Source organism: Microtus ochrogaster, linkage group LG5 (assembly GCF_000317375.1).
Source record: "Microtus ochrogaster isolate Prairie Vole_2 linkage group LG5, MicOch1.0, whole genome shotgun sequence".
In the NCBI taxonomy this organism is placed as follows: domain Eukaryota; kingdom Metazoa; phylum Chordata; class Mammalia; order Rodentia; family Cricetidae; genus Microtus; species Microtus ochrogaster.
This window is the reverse complement of record NC_022031.1, coordinates 63448753-63469832: the sequence shown is the minus strand read 5'-3', so window position 1 is coordinate 63469832 and position 21080 is coordinate 63448753. Positions and strand designations below refer to the sequence as shown.

Here is a 21080-nt window from a genome sequence, read left to right as displayed (position 1 = left end):
GCCTCAGGAGGCCAAAAACAGCATTTTTTTCAATGTTGTTATTATCTATTGGCTTAAAAGGTCATAGCTCTCTCCTAAGGTAATATTTTTTCTTTTTCTTTTGTTTGTCTCTAGAAAACTCAACTACAGTTCAGCCTAGCTTTTCATCTCTTCAGGATTAAATATCTGCATAATTTTATTTCTAAACATGACTTCACGTACTTGCCTGACACATTTTTCTCCTCTTGATTTTCTCCACTCAGGACAAAGAATGAGTAGAAAAGAGCCAAGATTATTCATGTCTAGCACAATAATGATGAGGCCACAAGCAGGAAGGAGAGTTAGGAAGTCCATGTTCTCTTATGAACGCTGAGCGATCTTTCCTCCCCGAATCCCTGGCGTGCTGGGGATGGAACTCAAGGCTCCTAACTTTCAGGCAAGGCCCCACGACTGCAGAAAGCCCCAGTAAGGGAACATAACAAATTGTCTCTCAGCTCTCGGCCCCCTGGCTTCTCTTATTAACCTGAAACTATAAAAATCAACTCCCATCCTGTAAATGCCAATAATGTCCTCCCATATTACCAAAAATAACTTTCCAGAAATTCTGAAATCATCTTTACATTCTGCACCTTAAAGTTTTTAATTATTGTTATTGTGCAAGATATGCTAGTTTGGTCATCTGGCGCAGGTGCCTAGCCTAAATATTAAGGAGAAGATTTAGCTGTAGATGCAGTCTATGATAGCCAAATACCTAAATGCATAAATTATATTTGAAGATTCTGAACTCTCCCCTCCTACACATCTATTTAAATTCTCAATTTGGATCATTTCTCTAGAATTCACTGTCAGATGGTCACCTTAGTGCTAAATCGAGGACATTAAGAAGGAAAAGAATAGAGATTAGGGGGAGGGGAGTCACTGGTAGGGGGCAGGAGTAACAGGGACATGGAGAGATGACAGCAAGAACCACAAAGCTTTTCAAACAAAAAACTTTGTTTGAAAACGCTGGAATGATAGCTAACATACTACATCATGATTTAAATTTAAATATCTATATATCTATTCTTAACAGTTAAATTCTTAACACTTTTCTAATCAACATCGTTACCTTTCTGAATAAAGAAAGTTGAACACCTGTTCACCCCTGTACAGCCTGCTCTATGCGTGACATCCATAGATCTAAAGTGTAAAGCACCTTTGTTTTATTAGTATTTCACATTTTTAAAATTGTTTCACTGTGTGTGTGTGTGTGTGTGTGTGTGTGTGTGTGTGTGTGTGTGTTTCTGTGCACTGACATTGTAGAAGTCAGAAGAGAACTTGTGGGAATCGATCCTTTCCTTCTACGTTGTGGCTTCCTAAGATCGAACCTGGGTTTTCTGACTTAGCAGCAGCAAGTACCTTTCCCTGCTCAGCCACCTTGTCACCTGACAGAAAGCATTCTCTAGTTCTGCATTTCTCCTGGAGTAGGGCCCTGCCTTCTAGGCTAGGTACATCTCTGCACTCAAACAATGCATTCCCATGCTCTATGCCACATGATACTTTTTCTTTCTTTTCTTTCCTTTTTCTTCTTTTTCTCCCAGACAGGGTTTCTCGGTGTAACAGCTATGGCTGTCCTGGTACTCACTTTGAGGACAAGGGTAGCCTTGAAGTCACAGAGATCCGCCTGCCTCTACCTCCCAAGTGCTGGGATTAAAGCCACACACCATCACACCCCACTTTTCATTTGATTTTTAATTATCTTTCCCTTCCTAATAGGTTAGAAAACTCTATGAAAATAGAGATGGCTTTCTTGTTTGCCACGATTTCTAGGGGATTTGCCCAGTACCTGGTACACATGCTCTCAATATTGTTAAATAAATTATACTGTGGGATGTCTTTCAGTACGTTGGATATGCGTTGCTCTCATTAGTTGATGAATAAAGCTGATCTCGCCTATAGTCAAGCAGAATAAGGCTGGGCGGAAAAGTCAAACGGAGACAGAGTGAGGAGGGTAGAGTCTAGGAGACACCAGCAGCCACTGAAGGAGCGCCCAGTAAGCCACGGGCCACGTGGTGATACACAGATTAATAAAAATGGGTTAATAAATGTAAGAGCTAGTTAATAATAATAAGTCTGAGCCACTGCTCAAACATTTATAATTAATATAAACCTGAAAGTGATTATTTGGGAACTGGTGGGCCAGAGAGAGGCTTCGGGTTACAAAATCACATTAGCTCTTTTGTAGGGTAGCTGTAAAGATAATTCATAGAAAGAGTAGGAATATAAAATATAAAAAATGCAAGGAGATTCCTGAGTAAGTTGAAACAAAGTCTGTTCTGCAGTTTTAAATGTATTACGTTCAAAAAAGTTTTTTCATGTGAGACAAAGAGCAATAAATGTGCTTAATATATATTTAGCCAAGTCAATTTACTTTATCTGTTGACATCTATAAAGTATACTAATCTGTACTAAGTCAATATGAAGTGACTGTAAACAGAAATCTGTGGCTTATCCCAAGTGTATTCCATAATTTATGGAAACATTGTTCTTATTAATAAAATATAATGTAAAGAAAGAAATTTATATTTCATCCTAGATCAGAAAAATCCAAGTGATTATGATGAAATATACATAATTAGATGAGTGAAGAAATTTCTATTTTCTTCTCCAACCATCACTCTAGTAACAGTATGTGAAATTTACAGATGTAAGAAACATGGGGCTGGAGAGCAGTCTCTCTCAACGCTTAAGAGCACTGGCTGCTCTTCTACAGGACCTGGGTTCAAGTCCCAGCACCCACATGTCAGTTCACAACTGTCTGTAACTCCAGTTCCAGGGGATCTAAAGCCCTCACACCAATGTACATAAAATAAAATTAATATTAAAAAAATGCAAGACACTGTAAGGGAAAATAACAACAACAAAAGCAGAAGGAAAATGGCTTCCAATGTGTGTACAGTAGAAACCAAAGTCTTAGCAAGTGACTTGGTGAACCAGATGCTGAAAGAGGGAATTGCCAGAGAAAGCAGGCGGGTTCACACTGAAGAATCTTTTCTCAGTTCAGGTACTTGAACTACTTTCGAAGTCAGATGTTAGAGGGTGTGGTAAAAGCAAGGAGCATCACTTTTGTGCTCGCTGAAGTCACCGTAGCCAAAATGCAGAAGCCACTCGTCAACTCACTGACAGACCAAGAAAAGGTGGTACACACTTGAAATGGAATAACTCAGACTTAAGATGGAAGGCAACTGCGGCACATTATAACAACGTAAGTGAACGTGGAGGATGTTAAACACGAGCCAGACGCAGAGAGAGTAACACTGCATGATATCTATCCAGAACCCAAAACAGCGAAACTTGTGGAGGTAGAGAGGACAAGCCTTGTTCCAGTGGCTCAAGAAGGACAAGCAAGAATTGGGAACAGTCTGCTAAGGAACTACAGCTAATGGTACTGTCCTGTCTTCTTGAAATTATGAAGAAAGCAGATATGAAGTGCTGAAGTGTTGTTTTTAAGAGACTTATACTAATCAGGGGGATATATACCAAGTGATCTAGACGTTCACTTGTTTGAGTGTGATGATTTTAGTGTACACAGGTGTATAATTGTGTACACTAAATATATGCTTTCTTGTCACTTATACCACAGGCTGAAAACCAAATACCCAAGTGTTTCTGGTAAGCTCTCTCTCCATGCTACAAAGCCAGAAGCACTCCTCCCTCACCACAGGCAAGAGCTGAGTGAATTCTTTTGAAAAGGCATTGAGCTGTCAATCCTAGGAAAGCCATGAAGCTCTAAAAAGAAAGGAGTTACAGTCTGCAGCCTGAACAGGAGGTGAACACCTTACTATCAGTGCCTAGAATGGTGGAACCCAGATCCAGCTTCCCCAGGAGATCAGAGAGTCTTCCCCCAGAGAAACTGGCCCCTCGGAAGATTTACAAGTATTTTTTTTGTTTTGTTTTTTAAAGATTCATTCATTCATTCATTCATTTATTTATTTATTTATTTATTTATTTATTTATTTATTTGGTATACAGGGTTCTTCCTGCACATATCCCTGCAGGCCAGAAGAGGGCACCAGATTTCATTATAGATGGTTGTGAGCCACCATGTGGTTGCTGGGAATTGAACTCAGAACCTTTGGAAGAACAGTCAGTGCTCTTAACCTCTGAGCCATCTCTCCAGCTCGATTTACAAGTATTAATGAAGGACAAGTTTTCAGAGAAAATGGAAAAGAAATCACCTAGCCTCTATCTATATGCAGAGTCTAATGGGGGGAGGAGAAGACTTAAATAAACACGAGTAAAATTTCTGTGATGAAAGAAACGCAAAGAAAAGTGAAGAAGAAGCAGAAAGAAGTCATTGAGAAAATAACACCTCATAGAAACCGTGATTAGCATTCTCTGGACAAAGTCATGGGGGAGAGATTACAATCAAAAGGAAACAGGATTCGAAAAGCTCTGAAGTTAGAGAATCCTAGATCATCTGAAATAACTCCAAAGGCCCATTAAATACTCTCCCTGGGACATGTCCTCATGAAATTTCAAATCAATGAAGAAAATGAAAGAAAAGGAGGGAAAACACTAATCTACAGGGGAAGTAGAAAAAGACAAGATCTCCTGAATAAATTGGGAGCATGGGGATCATGGGAGAGGGCAGAAGGGGAGGGGGGAGGAAGAGGAGTGGAGAAAAATATATAGCTCAATAAAATCAATAAAAAAAAAGAAGGAAAAACAAAGAGAAATAGAAAAGAATAGGTCAAATACGAAGGATCTGGAATTAAAGCAGTAAACATCTCATCAGCAATGGGGAAACTCTGCCATTTTCTGAAAGAACAATTGGAAACTTCAAATTCACTATCTAAGAAATCATTATGCAAATTTAATGTTAGATTAAAAAGCACCTAAGAAATAAATGCTATTCCTTGTCTTTTCTCAGGACAAAGTCCACAGTCTCAAAGGCAGCATGAAATGCAAATCTGAAGTCTGAAAAACACCTTTCAGATGGTGGTAAAGGAGGTCCCAAGGTGACAGCTACAGAGCAGAGAGCTCAAATAGGAGAAATTAGCCACAACTGACTAGATAAAGAAATTATATAGATCCAAAACACCCTGTAAAGAACTAAGAATAGTCAGACGGTGTTGGCGCACGCCTTTAATCCCAGCACTTGGGAGGCAGAGGCAGGCGAATCTCTGTGAGTTCGAGACCAGCCTGGACTACAAGAGCTAGTTCCAGGACAGGAATCAAAACCACAGAGAAACCCTGTCTCGAAAAAAAAAAGAAAGAAAGAAAGAAAGAACTAAGAATGTATACATAGAAAACTAAAGAAACCAAAGCAGAGGGGCAAATATTTACACATTAAACAAAATGCTGAGAGTCGTGTGAGGAAAATGTACTGCATCACGTAGTTCAGCCATGAACACCACTGCCCTAATCCTATAAAGTATCAAACACTAAGTTATACAATAAGTCCGCTAGGAAGAGGGAAAGGAATTGAGGGCGGAAATACTAAGAAGGTGTGGGTGTAAATGTTCAAGTGGAATCTTACATCTACTGCAGAATAATGTCCAAAACTGGCAAGTCAAACGGAAATAGGAAAAGAAACGATTTGAACACAGAAAACCATTGTCAGTCAAGTAGCTGGCCGAGTTTAAAGCATTTGAGGGACACTAGCTGGTAATCAGGTAGATGAGGAGGTTCCAAGCCTGATTTGATATTTAGAACATATGCATAAAATTGCTTTACTACAATAAACCAAAGGCAAAGAGCCAATTACACTTCTAAAGCTTGTTCCTGCCATGGCGGCATTCGTAGACAGCCTTGCTGTGCTAAGACTCTGAAAGTATCTAATACTAAGGACATAAAATAACCGTATTCTCCTAGGTGTTGAATAACAATAGAAATCCTCTCTTACCTTTCTAGATGGAGTGGGTCTTTATGAAATTAATTTTTTAAAAATCAACTGTGAGGTGAAGTCAGAAGTATTAAAACTACTTCTGTAGATTTGTGCATGTCGAATCCTTCTATTTTAGATTTTGTCCAATGGTTTGTTGTTATGGAATAATTTTTTCTGTACACTGTGCAAATACATGCTGCTATGATTGGTTTAATAAACCAGTTGACAGGCCAATAGCTGAATGTGATGAAGTCAGGCAGGAAAGCCAAACTGAGGATGATTGATGGGATGAGGAAGGGAAGACTCAGAGAAGTAGAATAGAGATGAAGGGAGAAGCAGGATGGACAGACTATACTGAGAAAAGGTACCAAGCCATGTGGCAGAGAATAGACAAGAAATATGGGCTTATTGAAATGTAAGAGTTAGCTAGTAATAAGTCTGAGCTATTGGCCAAGCATTCATAATTTATATTAAGTCTCTGAGTTGGTTATTTGCAAAAAGGTTGCTGGATGGGAAAATTTTTCACTATCAGTTTGTCTAATCATAGGTATCAGAATTAATTTCCTTAACTCCAAATATACTTTTTGTTGTTATTATATTGTTTTGTTTTATTTTCCAAGACAGAGTTTCTCTGTGTGTAGCTGTGGCTGTCAAGAAACTCACTCTGTAGACCAGGCTGGTCTCAAACCTACAGAGATCTGCCTGCCTCTGCCTCCCAACTGCTGGGATTAAAGGTGTACACCATCACTGCATGGCATCAAGTATACTTTTTTAAGGTCAGAAAATTTTTTATAAATCATAATATGAATTGTTCTTAAATATAGAAGCCATAAACTGGGTTTGAACATGTGCACTTTGCCACTAAGTAAGGTGAGAGAGCTAAGATTTATTTGCTCACCGATAACCGCAGAGCTAAAAGTGGATGCATCTTTTGTCTAATGTACAAAGGATGTTATATGTCCCTGCTATACACTGAACTCATTAGCTTCACAAATAAGACTCTATTTTAACCAATGTACACTGGGATTAAAACTATACAATTACAAACAGTTCTCAAATCCATAAGATCATGACCTAGACTGACAGATTAGTGTCCAATGACCACAGCAGAGCTACTTACCAGGAATGTGTTTCCGCAGTGCCCACACACCACCCTTGTGCCTTCTGGCTGGACTGGCAATGCAGGCTGAGTCGGCTGTTCCTCACAAATGAGCATTACCGGGCCAAGGTTAATAATGCGTCGACTGTGGAAAGAGAAGGCAAGCAAACCCATGAACCCACAGGCAGACTGAGAGCCAACTGGAACACGTGGTCAAAAACAGACTACAGTAAGGTCAACGAAGTAAGCATCAAACCCTGGACCCCAAATCACGGAAAGTGTCAGTAATCATTCAAAGGTAAAGCCAAAAGTATGTTTTTCAGATATAATTCATATTATGGCATCAGTTCTGATCAGTGACCTTGGGAACCACTGAACTGCCCTTTCCAAATTTTTATAATTTCAAATCACAAAGGTCATTTCTTTTCTTAATCTATACAGGCAACTTGAATTTGGTAGGAGTTGGAATGCACAAAATATTTTCCACACTAATAAATATGTCTGTCGTGAAAGTACCAAGTGCTGAGGTGAATCTGAATTTCTCTAAAAGCCTAGTATTCCTTGATAATTGTTCACTCGGAAATGGAACAAAAGTGAAGTGGAGGGTCCATGTTTCCTTTCTGTTCTCCAGCCAATCATCAGATGATGTATTTGATGGTCAAACAGCCGGAGACGTTGCAGGGAAAAGGAAACAGTAAAGGTGTTTATATCTTTGCATGTCAGCACACGTATAATAGCATCTGGTATGGGCAAAGAACCCCAGGCATTATCATAAATACACAGATATTCGTGTAGCATGCAAGGAGATTCACAATAAGCCTCCTGGGTTAAAATTAATTAAGTCAAAGGTAACCTAAGTAATTATTTTTAAGTAAGTGAACCACCGATTTATTACAGTTCACTAAATACCCCCATAAGAAAAAGAAAATTGCCATTGTCCATTCAAAAACATTATATTCTACAAATCTACCAAAACTCCTGACTGTCAAGTTCTAAGTCTACAAGCTTAATAACAATAACAAGAAAATCTATGCTCTGTAGTGACTGAGGACAAAGACTGACTGGAGCAAAGCCTAGCACGCAATGATTCTTGATAAACACTTGTTGAATGAACACATAAATGAAGGAAGGAATCTTCATGTCTTACCAGTTGGGTCTCGGGCATCCTATTCGCCGAGATGTGTCTTTACATATGAGGAGACAATTACAAGGGCATCTAACATATTTCTTCCCTGTCGGGGGGGTTTTGATTGGCTAGATAATAGAAGAAAATGCAAACACAGGAAGTCAACCAAAATACAAACTGTCAAAAATTGTTTATGCTTAAGGAGGAAATGATGAGTTGAAACTGGAAGGCCCCACAGTGCTATCAATGTTCAGCCCGAGAATGAGTGCACACAAGTGCACACACATGGCTCCAAAGGTTGAAGACGCTGACTGGAGAGCACTCGGAATTTCAGGGACTGTGAGGATTTGACAGTAAAGAACCCATTTCAAAGTGCGTTTGTACGTTCATAGGGTGGGAATAGTTATTGCATGCCCGTTGTTTTCTCCTTAAAGTTCACAAAATAAGGTCATATACCTGACCACTTATGTAGAAGCATACACAGGACTCCCAGACCTGGCCCAAGCTCAACAGAAGCAACATTAGAGAAGAGTGAGCTCCTTTTACCTTCAACTACTCAATAGCATAGAAGTGATTCATTTTAATGGTATATCTAACTTAAACATTTGCAGTCGTACCAATAATAGTATATATTTCTTAATTTACAGTAAATTTAAAGTGAGAATAAATAACACTCCTTGCAATATGAGAACGTAAGCCTGCCAAACTAGATAGTCACACTGAAAAGAACAGAGCTCGTCTGTGGCATTCCTTCCAAAACACATGACTTGAGACCAAGCATGGGGAAACAGGAGACAGCTTGACCTGGGAGACAGGCTTCAAAATATCTTGTATATATTGACCAGAACAAAAAAGCAACAGAAAGACAAAAAGGAACAAATCACAGATAAAAGAATGTTAAAACAGTATGGCAACCTTAGGCAACATGTGATTCCGGCTTTACTTCTGCAGTTGAAGTTTTTCTTTTCTACAGACAATAATGAGACAGTTGGGAAACATGAATTTGGACATAAGATTAGACACAGGCGTCAGGGAGATGCTCAGTACTTAGGAGCAATAGCTACTCTTCAAAAAAAAAAGTGTGTGTGTGTGTGTGTGTGTGTGTGTGCGCGTGCGTGAGAGAGAGAGAGAGAGAGAGAGAGAGAGAGAGAGAGAGAGAGAGAGAGAGAACTCTAGTTCTGAGAGGAGGGAGGGGAAGAGAGAGAACTCCAGTTCTAGAGAATCAAAGAGAGACAGACAGACAGACAGACAGGGGGTGGGAGAGAGAGAGAGAAAAGAGAGATAGAGAAGGAGAAAACTCCAGTTCTAGAGGATCTGTCTCCCGCTTTTAGCCTGTACAGGCACTATACATATGACCCAAGAAGGCAAAACTCTCACACGCATTTAAAAAAAAAATAAGGAAGAAAGAAAAAGAAAAGTAAATAAATAAAATTCAAAAAATTAAAAAGATTAGACATCAGTAGGATGCCAACATTAACTTTCTGCACTTGATAAACTTATACTAGCAAAATTTATTTATAAAAGAAAGCATCTATATTAACATTTGTAGAGGAAGAGTGACAGGCATTTGGGAATGCTTCATATTTATCTGCAAGGAGTCTTTAAATTGCAATAGCCCCACTTCCAGTTTTTTGGTTACTGGGTGATGAGAAGAAAGACATCTGTGTTCAGTAGAAAGCATACTTAGAATGTTGGGGTTTTTTTCTTCTTCTTCAGGGCTAGCAATAGGAAGTATACGAGTCTCTGAAGGAGTTCTTGGGCATCAGCAGCAAGCCACAGCTCTCAGCCCCTTGATCTGCAGGGGAAATGTGCTACACTGCACAGTGAGCCTACTGTGCTGGCTGCCTGGGATGCTCAGTACGCTAGGTGCGCTAAATGTTTCTTAAGAGCATTTTGTTACATAACCCATGGAAACCGAGAAGCATCCATGCGTAATTTTTTAACACATTCTTTAAAAGACAAAAAAGAATTCCAAATATATTAAGTAAATATCTGTGATAGAAATACATAAATGTTAGTAAAAAAATCTATAATTTATCAAATTATATTGGAGGTAACTAAATCTGAATGTTCAAATTCACAAGCGTCAAGGGTATATAGCTATAGTATAAAAAGCACCCAGAAAAACAGAACTGGGCCTTATTTATATTTGTTACTGATTTATGTTATTCAGAGTTTACCATGAATAACATAGTTATTAGTTTGACAGTGGCTAAGATCTTCCACACACATTTATTCCCTTCTCACTTCTAGGTGTCAGTCCCTTCACTCATAACACGAGGCAACTAAGCCAGATTCTGAGCACTGCTCCTCGGTGCTATCCTCTTCAAGTCCTGCTTGGTCTGCAAGGGAAAAGGGGAAGAGACAATCCCGGCAGCCTGTTTTTTTATGTGTTCTTTTAAGACCTATTCATTTTTATTTTATGTATATGGCTCATTTGCCTGCAGGTCTGTCTGTGCACCACACGTCTGCAGTGCCCGCGGCCAGAAGACAGCAATTGGTCCCGTGGACCTGCAGTTACAATAGAGCGTTAGTAGCTGCCAAACGGGTGCTGGGAACTGAACCCAGGTCCTCTGCTAAAGCAACAAGTGCTCTTAACCTTTGAGCCATTTTTCCAGCCCAAGCACATGTTTTAAAATCAGTATTTGGCAAAACAAAGTTGCCCTAGCTGGGTGATGCATGCCTCTAATCCTAGCACTCAGAAGCCAGAAGTAAGTGAATCTCTATGGTCATCCTGGTCAACACAATGAGTTCCAGGATAGCAAGAGCTACACAGTGAGATTCTATCTCAAATAACAACAATCATATTAGTAAAAAGCTGCTTTGCCAATAACTACACTGGATATTTTATTTCTGTCTCCCATAACAATTATATAAATTGGTATTATTTTATCATGAAGAAATCGCAGTTTAAGGTATGAAGTCCCCCAAGATACAGTTACTCAAGAGAAAAGAGGGACTTACAGCCCTGTCTGTCAACCTCTGAATCTCAGGCCCACAGTCAGCTCTGGGCCATTTAATTGACAGACAGACCAGGTTCCTGCTGGAGCAGCTACCCTGGAGAACAGACACTGAGCCTCCATGTCAGGATCACCATAGGGGACAGAGACAGTGGGTGTAGGGAATCACCCTGTTGGACTGAGTCCATTCCATTCATTCTCTCCAACATTTTCAACCTAGAATTCTCTGATGTGTCACCCAGGTGCCTTAAAACAATTCACTTAAAAGTTTGCGATCAATTCACAGCTGAGATACTATCAAGTCACATGTCACAACACTCCTCAAAATTTCCTTTTCATGGCTTTCCTCCGTTGTAAAAGTTAGAGTTAGGATACAAGGCAATCTGAGTAAATGCGATCAGCTAGTCTAATGTCTCCATAATTATTTACATTTCTTTACTCTATGGGGGAAAGAACCATGAAAAGAATCGCCATCGTTTCTTTTAGGGCCCCAAAGTTGTTTTCTTATAGCAAACTGCACTGATTCTTCCTGTACAGATGAATTACTGACTGACTGACCCTGTTTGCTGGAACTTCAGAAGCTTTGTTTCAGCATAAATGACCTACTTTGTTCTGTATACTTCCAAAGAGTAAACACAAAGCCTAAAAATGTGTGTGTGTGTGTGTGTGTGTGTGTGTGTGTGTGTGTGTGTGTTCCTATTCATTAACAAAAGCCAGAAAGCCAGGCTTGGTGATACAGCTTGCAATCCCAGCATTCCCAGGAGCTGAGGCAGAAGAATCATGACCTTGAGGGCAGCCTGGACTACGCAATAAGATGATGTGCCTAAAGGGACAGGGGAGATGGCTCATGGGAAGTACTTGTAGTGCAAGAATCCAAACCTGAGTTCAAATTCCCAACATCTACATCAAAAGATAGGTGTGACTGCATACACCTGTAACCCCAGCATTGCGGGGTGTAGGGACAGATAGCAGAGGTAAAGGTTTCTCTAGACTGTCAGCCTAGCTGAAAGGCTGAGCTTCTGCTTCAGTGAGAGAGACTGTCTTAAAGAAATAAGACCAAGAGAAATAGAGGAAGACACCTTAAATCCCCCGCTGGCTTCCACATGTACATGTGCCCCCGCCCCACTACACACCCACAAAGACACTGGTGGTTTGAAAGAAAGCAGCTCCCAAATGGAGTGGCACTATTAGGAGGTGTGGCCCGGTTGGAGGAAGTGCGTCACTGTGGGGGCAGGCTCTGGGGTCTCTTTTGCTCAAGCTTCCTTCAGTATGACCACCAGTTAACTTCCTGTTGCCGGCAAAGTGTAGGACACTCTATTTCTCCAATACCACGTCTGCCTGAATGACTGCTTGCTCCATATCATGATGATAATGGACTGCATCTCCAAAACAGCAAGTGAGTCACCCCAATTAAATAATTGAAGAGTTGCTGTGGTCATGGTGTCTCTTCCCAACAATAAAAACCCAAACTAAGGCAGACACCATCTCAAATATACATGAATCACAATATATGGCATGAAATAATTTAAATAAAAATAAGTATAAAATAAAATTTTCATTGCATAATATCTAACAAGCACATTAAATGCTAAGCTACTTGAAAGCAATAATAAATTTATAATCAAAGAAAAGGAATGCTGACATTATATGGATATTAAATAGTTTTCTACATAATAAAGACCACATTTGCAGTAAAGTCCAGTAAAATAATAATGGACAGATACTAAAGAGAAATATAAATACCTACCATATATAAAGAACAAAGGGACATTATAGTTAAGCTAACCAAGAAAAATTTGTATTGGGGTTATTCTAGACATGTAGAGGTACCCTTATATAATAAAAGAAAGATAGGCAGAAGAAAAATGGAAAAGAATCATCATATTCGTACACAGCCTATATTGGCACTTAATAACACCATTAAAGAACTTCCTTTAGAAACAAGACCTCCATTAGTGAGCTCTGCTTTTTAATGGGAAACTGCGACTTACCGTAGCTTCATTGCAAACCGTGCACTTAACCACGTGCTGGTGAAGTTTACCGTCCAAGTTGATTAGCGATTGGCACACGCGACAGTTGATCACAGGAACACCACTGGCTCCTGGACTGGCGATGGCGGTGTACGGAGGCGGGAGTTCAGCTGAAAAGATTTTACACTGAATCAGTCTTCAGAATCACTGTGGTTTGTCTGAGCACAGAAGCATTAGACATGGAGGAGAAACTTTGAAAACATTTCCTCCATATTTCAGATTTAACACTAGCTGGCTTGTCCTAGTTGCAGAGAGTAAATGTTGGGAAATATTGGGAAATGGGTGGGTGACAAATGGCACCTGATGTACAGAATGACACAGAGGAGCACATGACATGTGTCATACATACTTTTTGAAGCTTGATCTTACATGAAAGACTTGGCAGGGAAGAAGACACTCTAAAGACAGACCCGTGCCCCTCCCTTCTGCTATCAAAAGTCTTCGCCTGTCTTTGTTTCTTTGTTTTTCTCCATGTGAATGGAGGCATAGGGAAGGAAGGGACACGACAAAGAACTCTGCCAAGCTGAAAAACATGGGTGCTCTGGGAATAGACAGGGATCTTATGGACCACAAAGGCCCTAGATTCTTTACTCCCTCAAAATGAAGCATCTTTAGGATCCTATTTTCTTTGACCCTGGATTAAATAAAAAGCTGATCTCATAACAGAAAACTGAGAGAGTCTGGGGTTTGGGTCCCATCCTCCAGGAACTGATGAGTCCATCTCATGGATAAATCTACCCTTTTCTCAAGGCTTCTTATAAATGGCAAGATGCTCAAGGTGAGATAAGGAGGCAATTAGCCATCCCTACCTACCGATGGACAAACTGCAAACACATCCCTTTCCCTTTACCAAATTTTGTTGTCCAATTTCTTTCCAAACACAGAGGAAAGAAGGCGGCAGGTTTAAAAACCTAAGTACCCACCAAAGTAAAAGCTTTGAAGATCCACATACCTCAAAGACACACACAGGCAGACACATAGCTTATTCTTGCAGTTTAGTTTGGCTCTGTGAAAAGTCAACTTGACTGAATGGGTAAAGAGTTACACTTACTTTAGAATTACCTGATATACTAGAAATAAATCTCATGGGACCACACCCCTAGACAAAGAACAACAGGCAACTGAGAGCTTCTGAGAACATAAGAAAGAGTCGTCCCTAGGAAAAGGGAGGCCCTGATTGGTCATCCTGTTCCAAGTGGTCAGCCCTGTAATCATACACATACAAGCAACACTAAATGAACTTAGCAGTCCATGTATATGTGTGTGTGTATGTGTATGAATATATGTAACAAAGAACACAGAAAAGAGGTCATGAATTTGAACAGAGGTTGGTAGTTAGAGGGTGTATATGGAAAGGGTTGGAGGGAGGAAGGAGAATATTACAATTGTATTTTAATTTAAAGCAATCGAAATATACATCACTTTTAAAAAATCAGGTGCAGAAGGGGTTTTGATACAGCAGTCTAAGACGGGGCTCCATAGGGAGTAACTGGCCCCATTCTGTGTGTTTTCTGTTTGCGCCTTAGCATGTTTGTTAGACCCAAGAGTCAACTCATTATTTAGCCCAAGTTGGCCTTGAACTTAGGACTCTCTTTCCTTAGCCTTTCAAATTCTGGGATTACAATACCATCAAATTGGTTCTAACTACATAATTACCTTTTAACAGTGCTGGAGATCAAAGCCTTGCACAAGGCTTTGCACTAGGCCAGCACTCTGTCCCTGAGTTACTCTCCTCTAGGATCGAAAGCCCTTGTGATGTCAGAGACTATCTTAGGACTTCTACAAAGATTCACCCAACACATGACCAGAGTGCCAGCAAAGAGAACTGGCATGCACAACGACAGCTGATCATGACATGAGCTAGTTCTGAAATTCCTATTCAGAATCACGTGACACTCTTCAAAGTCTCAAGAGGACAACACGGTCGGCACATTTAAAATCCACACACGGTCTCTTTAGTACACAGCCTTATTACTCTGAATTTTTCAGACATTTAGCAGCAAGTGCCATGCAGTCCAGTGATTCATGAGCTGGATTCCTGAAGCAGCCACGGTTCTAAGCAAGTGGCCATTTTGAAATGACACTACTGCTTACGTTTCTGGGAAGCTTGTAAGAGAGAATTACCAACACTAAGCATGAAAGGGAACTGTACATGTCTTAAATCACAAAAATAGCTTGAAATCCTTGGAAGAACGTTAAGGTTAGTCTCGAGTGACCCATCCAGCTTGAAGAAGACAAAGCAGGGTAAAGCGGCAGTAAGTGTAAAAGATACTTAAGGCCTTGTAATTTACAGGTGGTTTTGTGAGATCTGAAGGAAGGAGACATTGGTCTGAAGAAAAGAACACACACTTCCCTACAAATTCAAGATGCACAGCCTGTTTTAAGGGGCATTAGAGGATCAATAGTAAAAGCAGATTTCTGCCTTTGCCTTCCCTTGAGTTATAAAGTTACAGAAAGCAATTCTCCCATAAACTCGGGTCTCCTTCTACACAGAAATTTAAGGATATTGGGAGCAGTGAAACCCCAGATCCTGAATTTCTTGTAAGCAACTTGTTTTCCCCTGATCTGAGTGCCTACAGCTGCTCTGAGCACGAGACCTTCAGGAGTTCCTGATGGCAGGAGAGTGGTTTCTGGTGCGTTTGGCTGGGGAGTGGCTATCCCTATGTAAGCCGTCCCTGAACACAATAAAGGAGCATTCTTGGGGAATTCAAGGATGACCCGTGTTTCTCTCTCTCTGTCTGTGTGTGTTTGTGTATTTTAACCTCCAGCCCCCTTGCCCAACTGGGTAATAGCGCACGGAGCGCAGACACGGGGGCACGGTACGCGGCATGAGAAACTTTTAACAACGTCATTAAACACACATGTACTAAGTATGCTTGTTTTGTTGAAAAGTTTTCTTGCAAGCATAGAGCTGAGACAAAATTGGCCTGGTTAACTAATTGTTTAGAAGTATATTTCCTTGTTTAAGGTCTGTTCAGGCTTAAAAATGTATGTTTAGCCTCCTTGTCTTTGATAACTTTGTTGGGTTTGAGCTATTTGGATAAACTGAGCCATAACTTGTTGTATTGATACTAAGAGTTTTGGACCTCCTCCTCTGGGGAAAGAATGTTGTTTCTGTGTCAATTACTCTGGGGTAATTAGAGATTCAATGGCCTTGCTAAAGATAGAAAACAAAACACTCAAACAAAAGCTGGATAAAAACTTGTTCAACTGGTCTCCTTGGTTAACAACCTTACTTTCAGCTCTAACAGGCCCCTAATGATTTTGCTTTTTCTTATTGACAGACTGATGGCTTTTGTTTGAAAACGGGTCAGTACTGTTCGACTGATGGTATTGAGGTTCCAGTACCACCCAATTGAGACCCTGGACAGACAGGACCCTTGATTGAGTCCTGTCATCGGTAATTGTGAAGGGGGAAAATGTAGGGCCCAGGGCAGCTTTCCCAGGGCAACTTTGTACACACCTGCCAAGATGGGTTGGTTCTCTAGATCAGCAGGAAGGTAGACCTGAGCCTCAGTTTGCCCTAGGGCAATGCTAGCTCTTAGACTCCCTCCTGTTCCCATTTCACCCTGGGATCCATTCCTTGCCTTTGCAGGAGACAGCATTCACAGCTAGATATAAACTTGTTCTATGTTTACCCTGAGAATGACTAATTCAGTTTCTTTATTAGCTTTAATTCAAAATTATTACAGAGTATGAAGTTCTAGTCTTGTGAAAGCGATAACTTATTATAGACTGTTAGGAAATAGAAGTCAATCATCCTTAAAGTACTGATATAATTAGCTACAGGAATAAGCCTTACTTAATTCCCTGTATATGTTTTCAAAGTCAAACTTAACAAGTAATGAGAAACAAAGTTTGTCTAATCAGACATATCTGTACACCCCTCATACTTCAGAGATCTGCAGAATATGGCATTTAAAATAATGATTTAAAAGCTTATTATATTAGACAGAGACTCCAAAGATCCTAGCAGTAACCCAAGGTCCCCAAAAAAGATTATGAGACACAATGATGTCTCCACCTGGATTACAAAGGCGCTGACCACTGGGCAAGATGCCCCAGTGCAACACCTGCTGCCAGGACCCTGTCCAGACTGTGGACAAGCAGCAGGACCTTGGAGAATTGACTATACCACTTTTTCCTAGGAAAAATAAGGTCAGTCTTTTCCATGTCCCTCTTCCACAGAAAAAGAAAAATTCACCTTATGGGCCTGGCTTAGACAGTTAGACTGCTGTTCTAAATATTTCTGCCTCCAATGCTATGGAGAGCTGGGTGTGACTAACTGTATATGGGCTCATTTTTAATAGATTCAGAAACTACTTGGTCTGTACTCAGATACACTTTATCCTTCTAGGATCTGATAGTATTGATGGCTAGGGCAGTTATAATATCAGTTTAACAGTAAAAGGTATCCAGATTCTTCCACAAAGCTATAGCCAACTTGTTAGCTCATTCTACAGCTACCATACATACACTTCTCAGCCTTTCATTCCAATTGTCTGCCCATCATTCATGTCCTAAGGCCATTTAGAACACTTCTCATTTAGAACACTTCTTGTACTCTTGGAGGCTCTCACTCCGAATTTACCCACCTCCCCCCTCCCCCCGAGGAAAACTTCGCCCACAGCTCTATCTCCTCCGTAAGAGACCTGCAATTTTGGAAATTTAGTCAGTTACTCCCATAATAATTATGATTTAGATTTCTCACATCATCTATTATCGCTGTTTAAACAGCCAAGAAACCACTCATAGCTCAGGGAAATTTCTAGACAAAAGCTACAGTGATCTCAGAATTGCCGCTCATTATTAAGTAAAAAAGTCTCTTTGTTTTTAAGAGTGTTGGTAGACTCTTAAACAATGAGCATTTCCTCTGTGGGGTTCTATTAGATGAAAGATTATTTCTTGCTATGTGTGTATCCTTAATTCTAGACAGCCCTGTCAAATCTTCAGGACTACGCCATATCAGAATTGAAATCAATCTATGAAGTCTAAGGTTTCCTCTTTAGAGATGCTGACCACTGCAGGATCTGGAGATCCGCCACTCCCGGAACACAGTCACGGTTCAACAGGCAAAGACTGTATGTGTGTGTGTGTGGGGGGGGGGGGATGTAAAGACAAGGGGGATGATGGAAGCAGGCAAGAACCTATGAGTGAAGGCTTCTGAAGAATCAGAGCTGAGCTTCACTGGATAAAGAAAATGATGAAAGAGCTGTTGAAAATCGAACAGTATGGAGCAATCATTTCATGGCAATAAAAACTTATTAGCAAAAGCGGGATTCCTGGGATCAAAGGACAGACACGAATCGTGCTGCTCCTGAAACAGGCAGGAGGAAGCGGAACCACCCTGCAGACCCACGGGTGATCAGATTACAGTTTCCCCGTCACGGGCATCAGCGTCGTTCATCGATTCTGTGCCAGCTAATTCATCCCAGCGTATTAATCTGCACTCTCTGCTTAGAGCTTCATCTCTCTGCGTTTTAAAGGTTGGCTTTGTCTCGCGGCTGTCTGACCTGTGGCGTCTCAACCACTCCTCCGTGCGCCTCCTCAATGCCTGTCCATCGAACTCACTGACTTCACTCAGACGCTCGCTGTAACCAGCCCTCCAGGCCCCTGACAAAAATGCAACCTTAACAGAAAAATGACATCAGAGTAAAATCTGAGATGGGCTAGGATCCCACTATAGAAGGAGCTGCGGGACCGGAAGGCCTGCACTATTCTCCCCGGCATTCCTCGCGGTCCTCGGGAGAACGTGGGTTAAAGTCAGCTCAGCTGTTGTGGGATATCTGCTTGCGGTGTCAACTCTCTCCAACACGGCTCGGTGCAGAGAAGAGGAACGGCCACTCCTGTTCGCCCCCTTTTCCGAAACCAAAGAAATTGTGTCATTTCAACGGATTCCTGGGGCTGGGCGTCGGTGGCGCACACCTTTAAATCTAACACTTGGGAGGCAGAGGCGGGTGGCTGGTTCTCTGAGTTCAAGGCCAGTCTGGTCTACAGAATGACGAATTCCAGGACAGGCAGGGCAACACAGAGAAACCCTGTCTCAAAAAAAAAAAAAAAAAAGAAAGTTAAGCTGTTATTAGAAACTAAACACAGAATTTAGCTGTGGTGATGGAAGACCACGTCAGCCTGAATCTGCCACTGATGGCCAGGAAGAGTGCTAGTTACAAGGGAGTGGGATTCTGGGACTTGGAATGTACGCAAGCAGAGCTGAGATTACACCCCTTACCCTAAGACCCTCACAAGTACAAAATAGCTTTCTCCTTATCTGTGGAGATCAGCCTTCCCTTTATAAATACCTCCCTTGAGGCAGTAGCCTACAAAGACATGGCTGGACATGTTCCCTATGATCAACCACTAAGACCCCTTATTGCCTCAGGATCCAGGATGAGGGCAAAAATCTCAGGATGCTTCAAAAGAATGAAATCGGGGCTGGAGAGATGTCTCCGTGACTGAGAACACTGCTGCTCTTGCAGAGGACCAGGTGTAGTTCTCAGCATCTACACAGCGGCTCACAAGCATTTGTGACTCAAGTTCTGGGGACCTGACACCTTCTTCTGGCCTCCAGAGGCAAAACACACATACACGAGTATGCATATATGTATGTTAATATTGCAAGACATTGATGCTCATAAAATAAAATTAAATGAGTCTTAAAAATAATTTAATAAACAAATACAAACTCTAAAACAGAATTGACTTATGCATTAAAAGAACTGCAAGATTTCGGATAATATGTATCACCTCAAGTCTAAAAATATTTTTGAATACATCTTCAAGGAACAAGCAAAAGATAAAACATAATGCTGAACTGAGCCAGATTTTCTAGCTCGCTCCTTGCTTTAAAGTCAGAACTAGCTGAGGTACATGTGAGCTCACAGAGACTGTAGCAGCATGTACAGGGCCTGTGTAAGTTCAACCCAGATGGGTTCCCAGAACTGAGAGAGGGAAGCAGACAGAACTCCCACCCCTCACGGAGAAGTTCCCTCCAACTGACAACCACCTGCAGATAAGAATTTAGTTTACGCCAATGGAGTGTCACTGAGTAAATTAACCACACTCAAAGGTAGGCCCCAGCAGTAGCTGGCCAATACAAAATAAACTCAATATTATTTCTGTAGACTTTTGGTCTCATGTGATTTTGTTTGAGTATTTTATTGTCTTCTTGGCCTTTTGTTTGTACCTTCTGGTTTCCAATTTTGTGCTTTTACAGTGCGCACACATGTGTGTGTGTTCACTCATCTCTTGTCCTTTGTTTTTGTTGTTTTTTATTCTGGTTTGTTTGGTTTTTATTTGTTTTGTTGCCTGTTTTCTAAAGAGAGAAAGAAACATTGTGGGGTTGAGTGGTGGAGAAGTGGAGAGGATCTGGGATGAAGGAAAACTGTGATCAGAACATACTGTAAGAAAAAGAATTTATTTTCAATTTTAAATATATATATATATTTATGTATATGTATCACTAGAATTGGCTCTAAGAGTTTACTTTGCTGTTGATATGATTCCAAAATATTCCTGCTATGATCCTGAAGAAGCAACCACAGATTTGGAGAGTTGAGGACATTAAAGTGGATTTCTCACAGGAAAGTTGTACACATTAAGTATTCTTAAAGCTGCGCATCGCTACATCTCCTAAGACGGTTCACAGCATGCTCCCTCCACTATGACATCAAAAATCATTTGCCAGGCAGTGGTGGTGCACGCCTTAAAACCAGCACTCCAGAGGCAGAGGCAGGTGGATCGCTGTGAGTTTGAGCCTGGCCTGGTCCACAGAGCAAGTTCTGGGACAGCCAGGGCTGCTACACAGAGAAACCCTATGTTGAACAGACAGACAGATAGATAGATAGGTAGGTAGGTAGGTAGGTAGGTAGGTAGGTAGGTAGGTAGGTAGGTAGGTAGATAAATGTAGATGATAGATAGATAGACGATAGATGATGATGATAGATAGATAGATAGATAGATAGATAGATAGATAGATAGATAGATAGATAGATAGATAGATAGATAGATAGATGATAGA

At 40.8% G+C, this 21080-nt stretch overlaps 1 protein-coding gene across 1 annotated transcript in view; it reads right to left on the bottom strand.

Annotated features, from left to right (window-relative positions):
- Pip4p2 (phosphatidylinositol-4,5-bisphosphate 4-phosphatase 2) overlaps window positions 1-21080 on the bottom strand; it is a 50493-nt gene that overhangs the window by 14011 nt on the left and 15402 nt on the right. Inside the window, exons 2-4 of the mRNA XM_005362330.3 lie at window positions 13025-13173; window positions 8095-8201; window positions 6969-7092 (exon numbers count right to left, since the gene is read on the bottom strand). Of these exons, the coding sequence (XP_005362387.1) occupies window positions 6969-7092; window positions 8095-8201; window positions 13025-13173 (380 nt within the window). The remainder of the gene's footprint in view (window positions 1-6968; window positions 7093-8094; window positions 8202-13024; window positions 13174-21080) is intronic.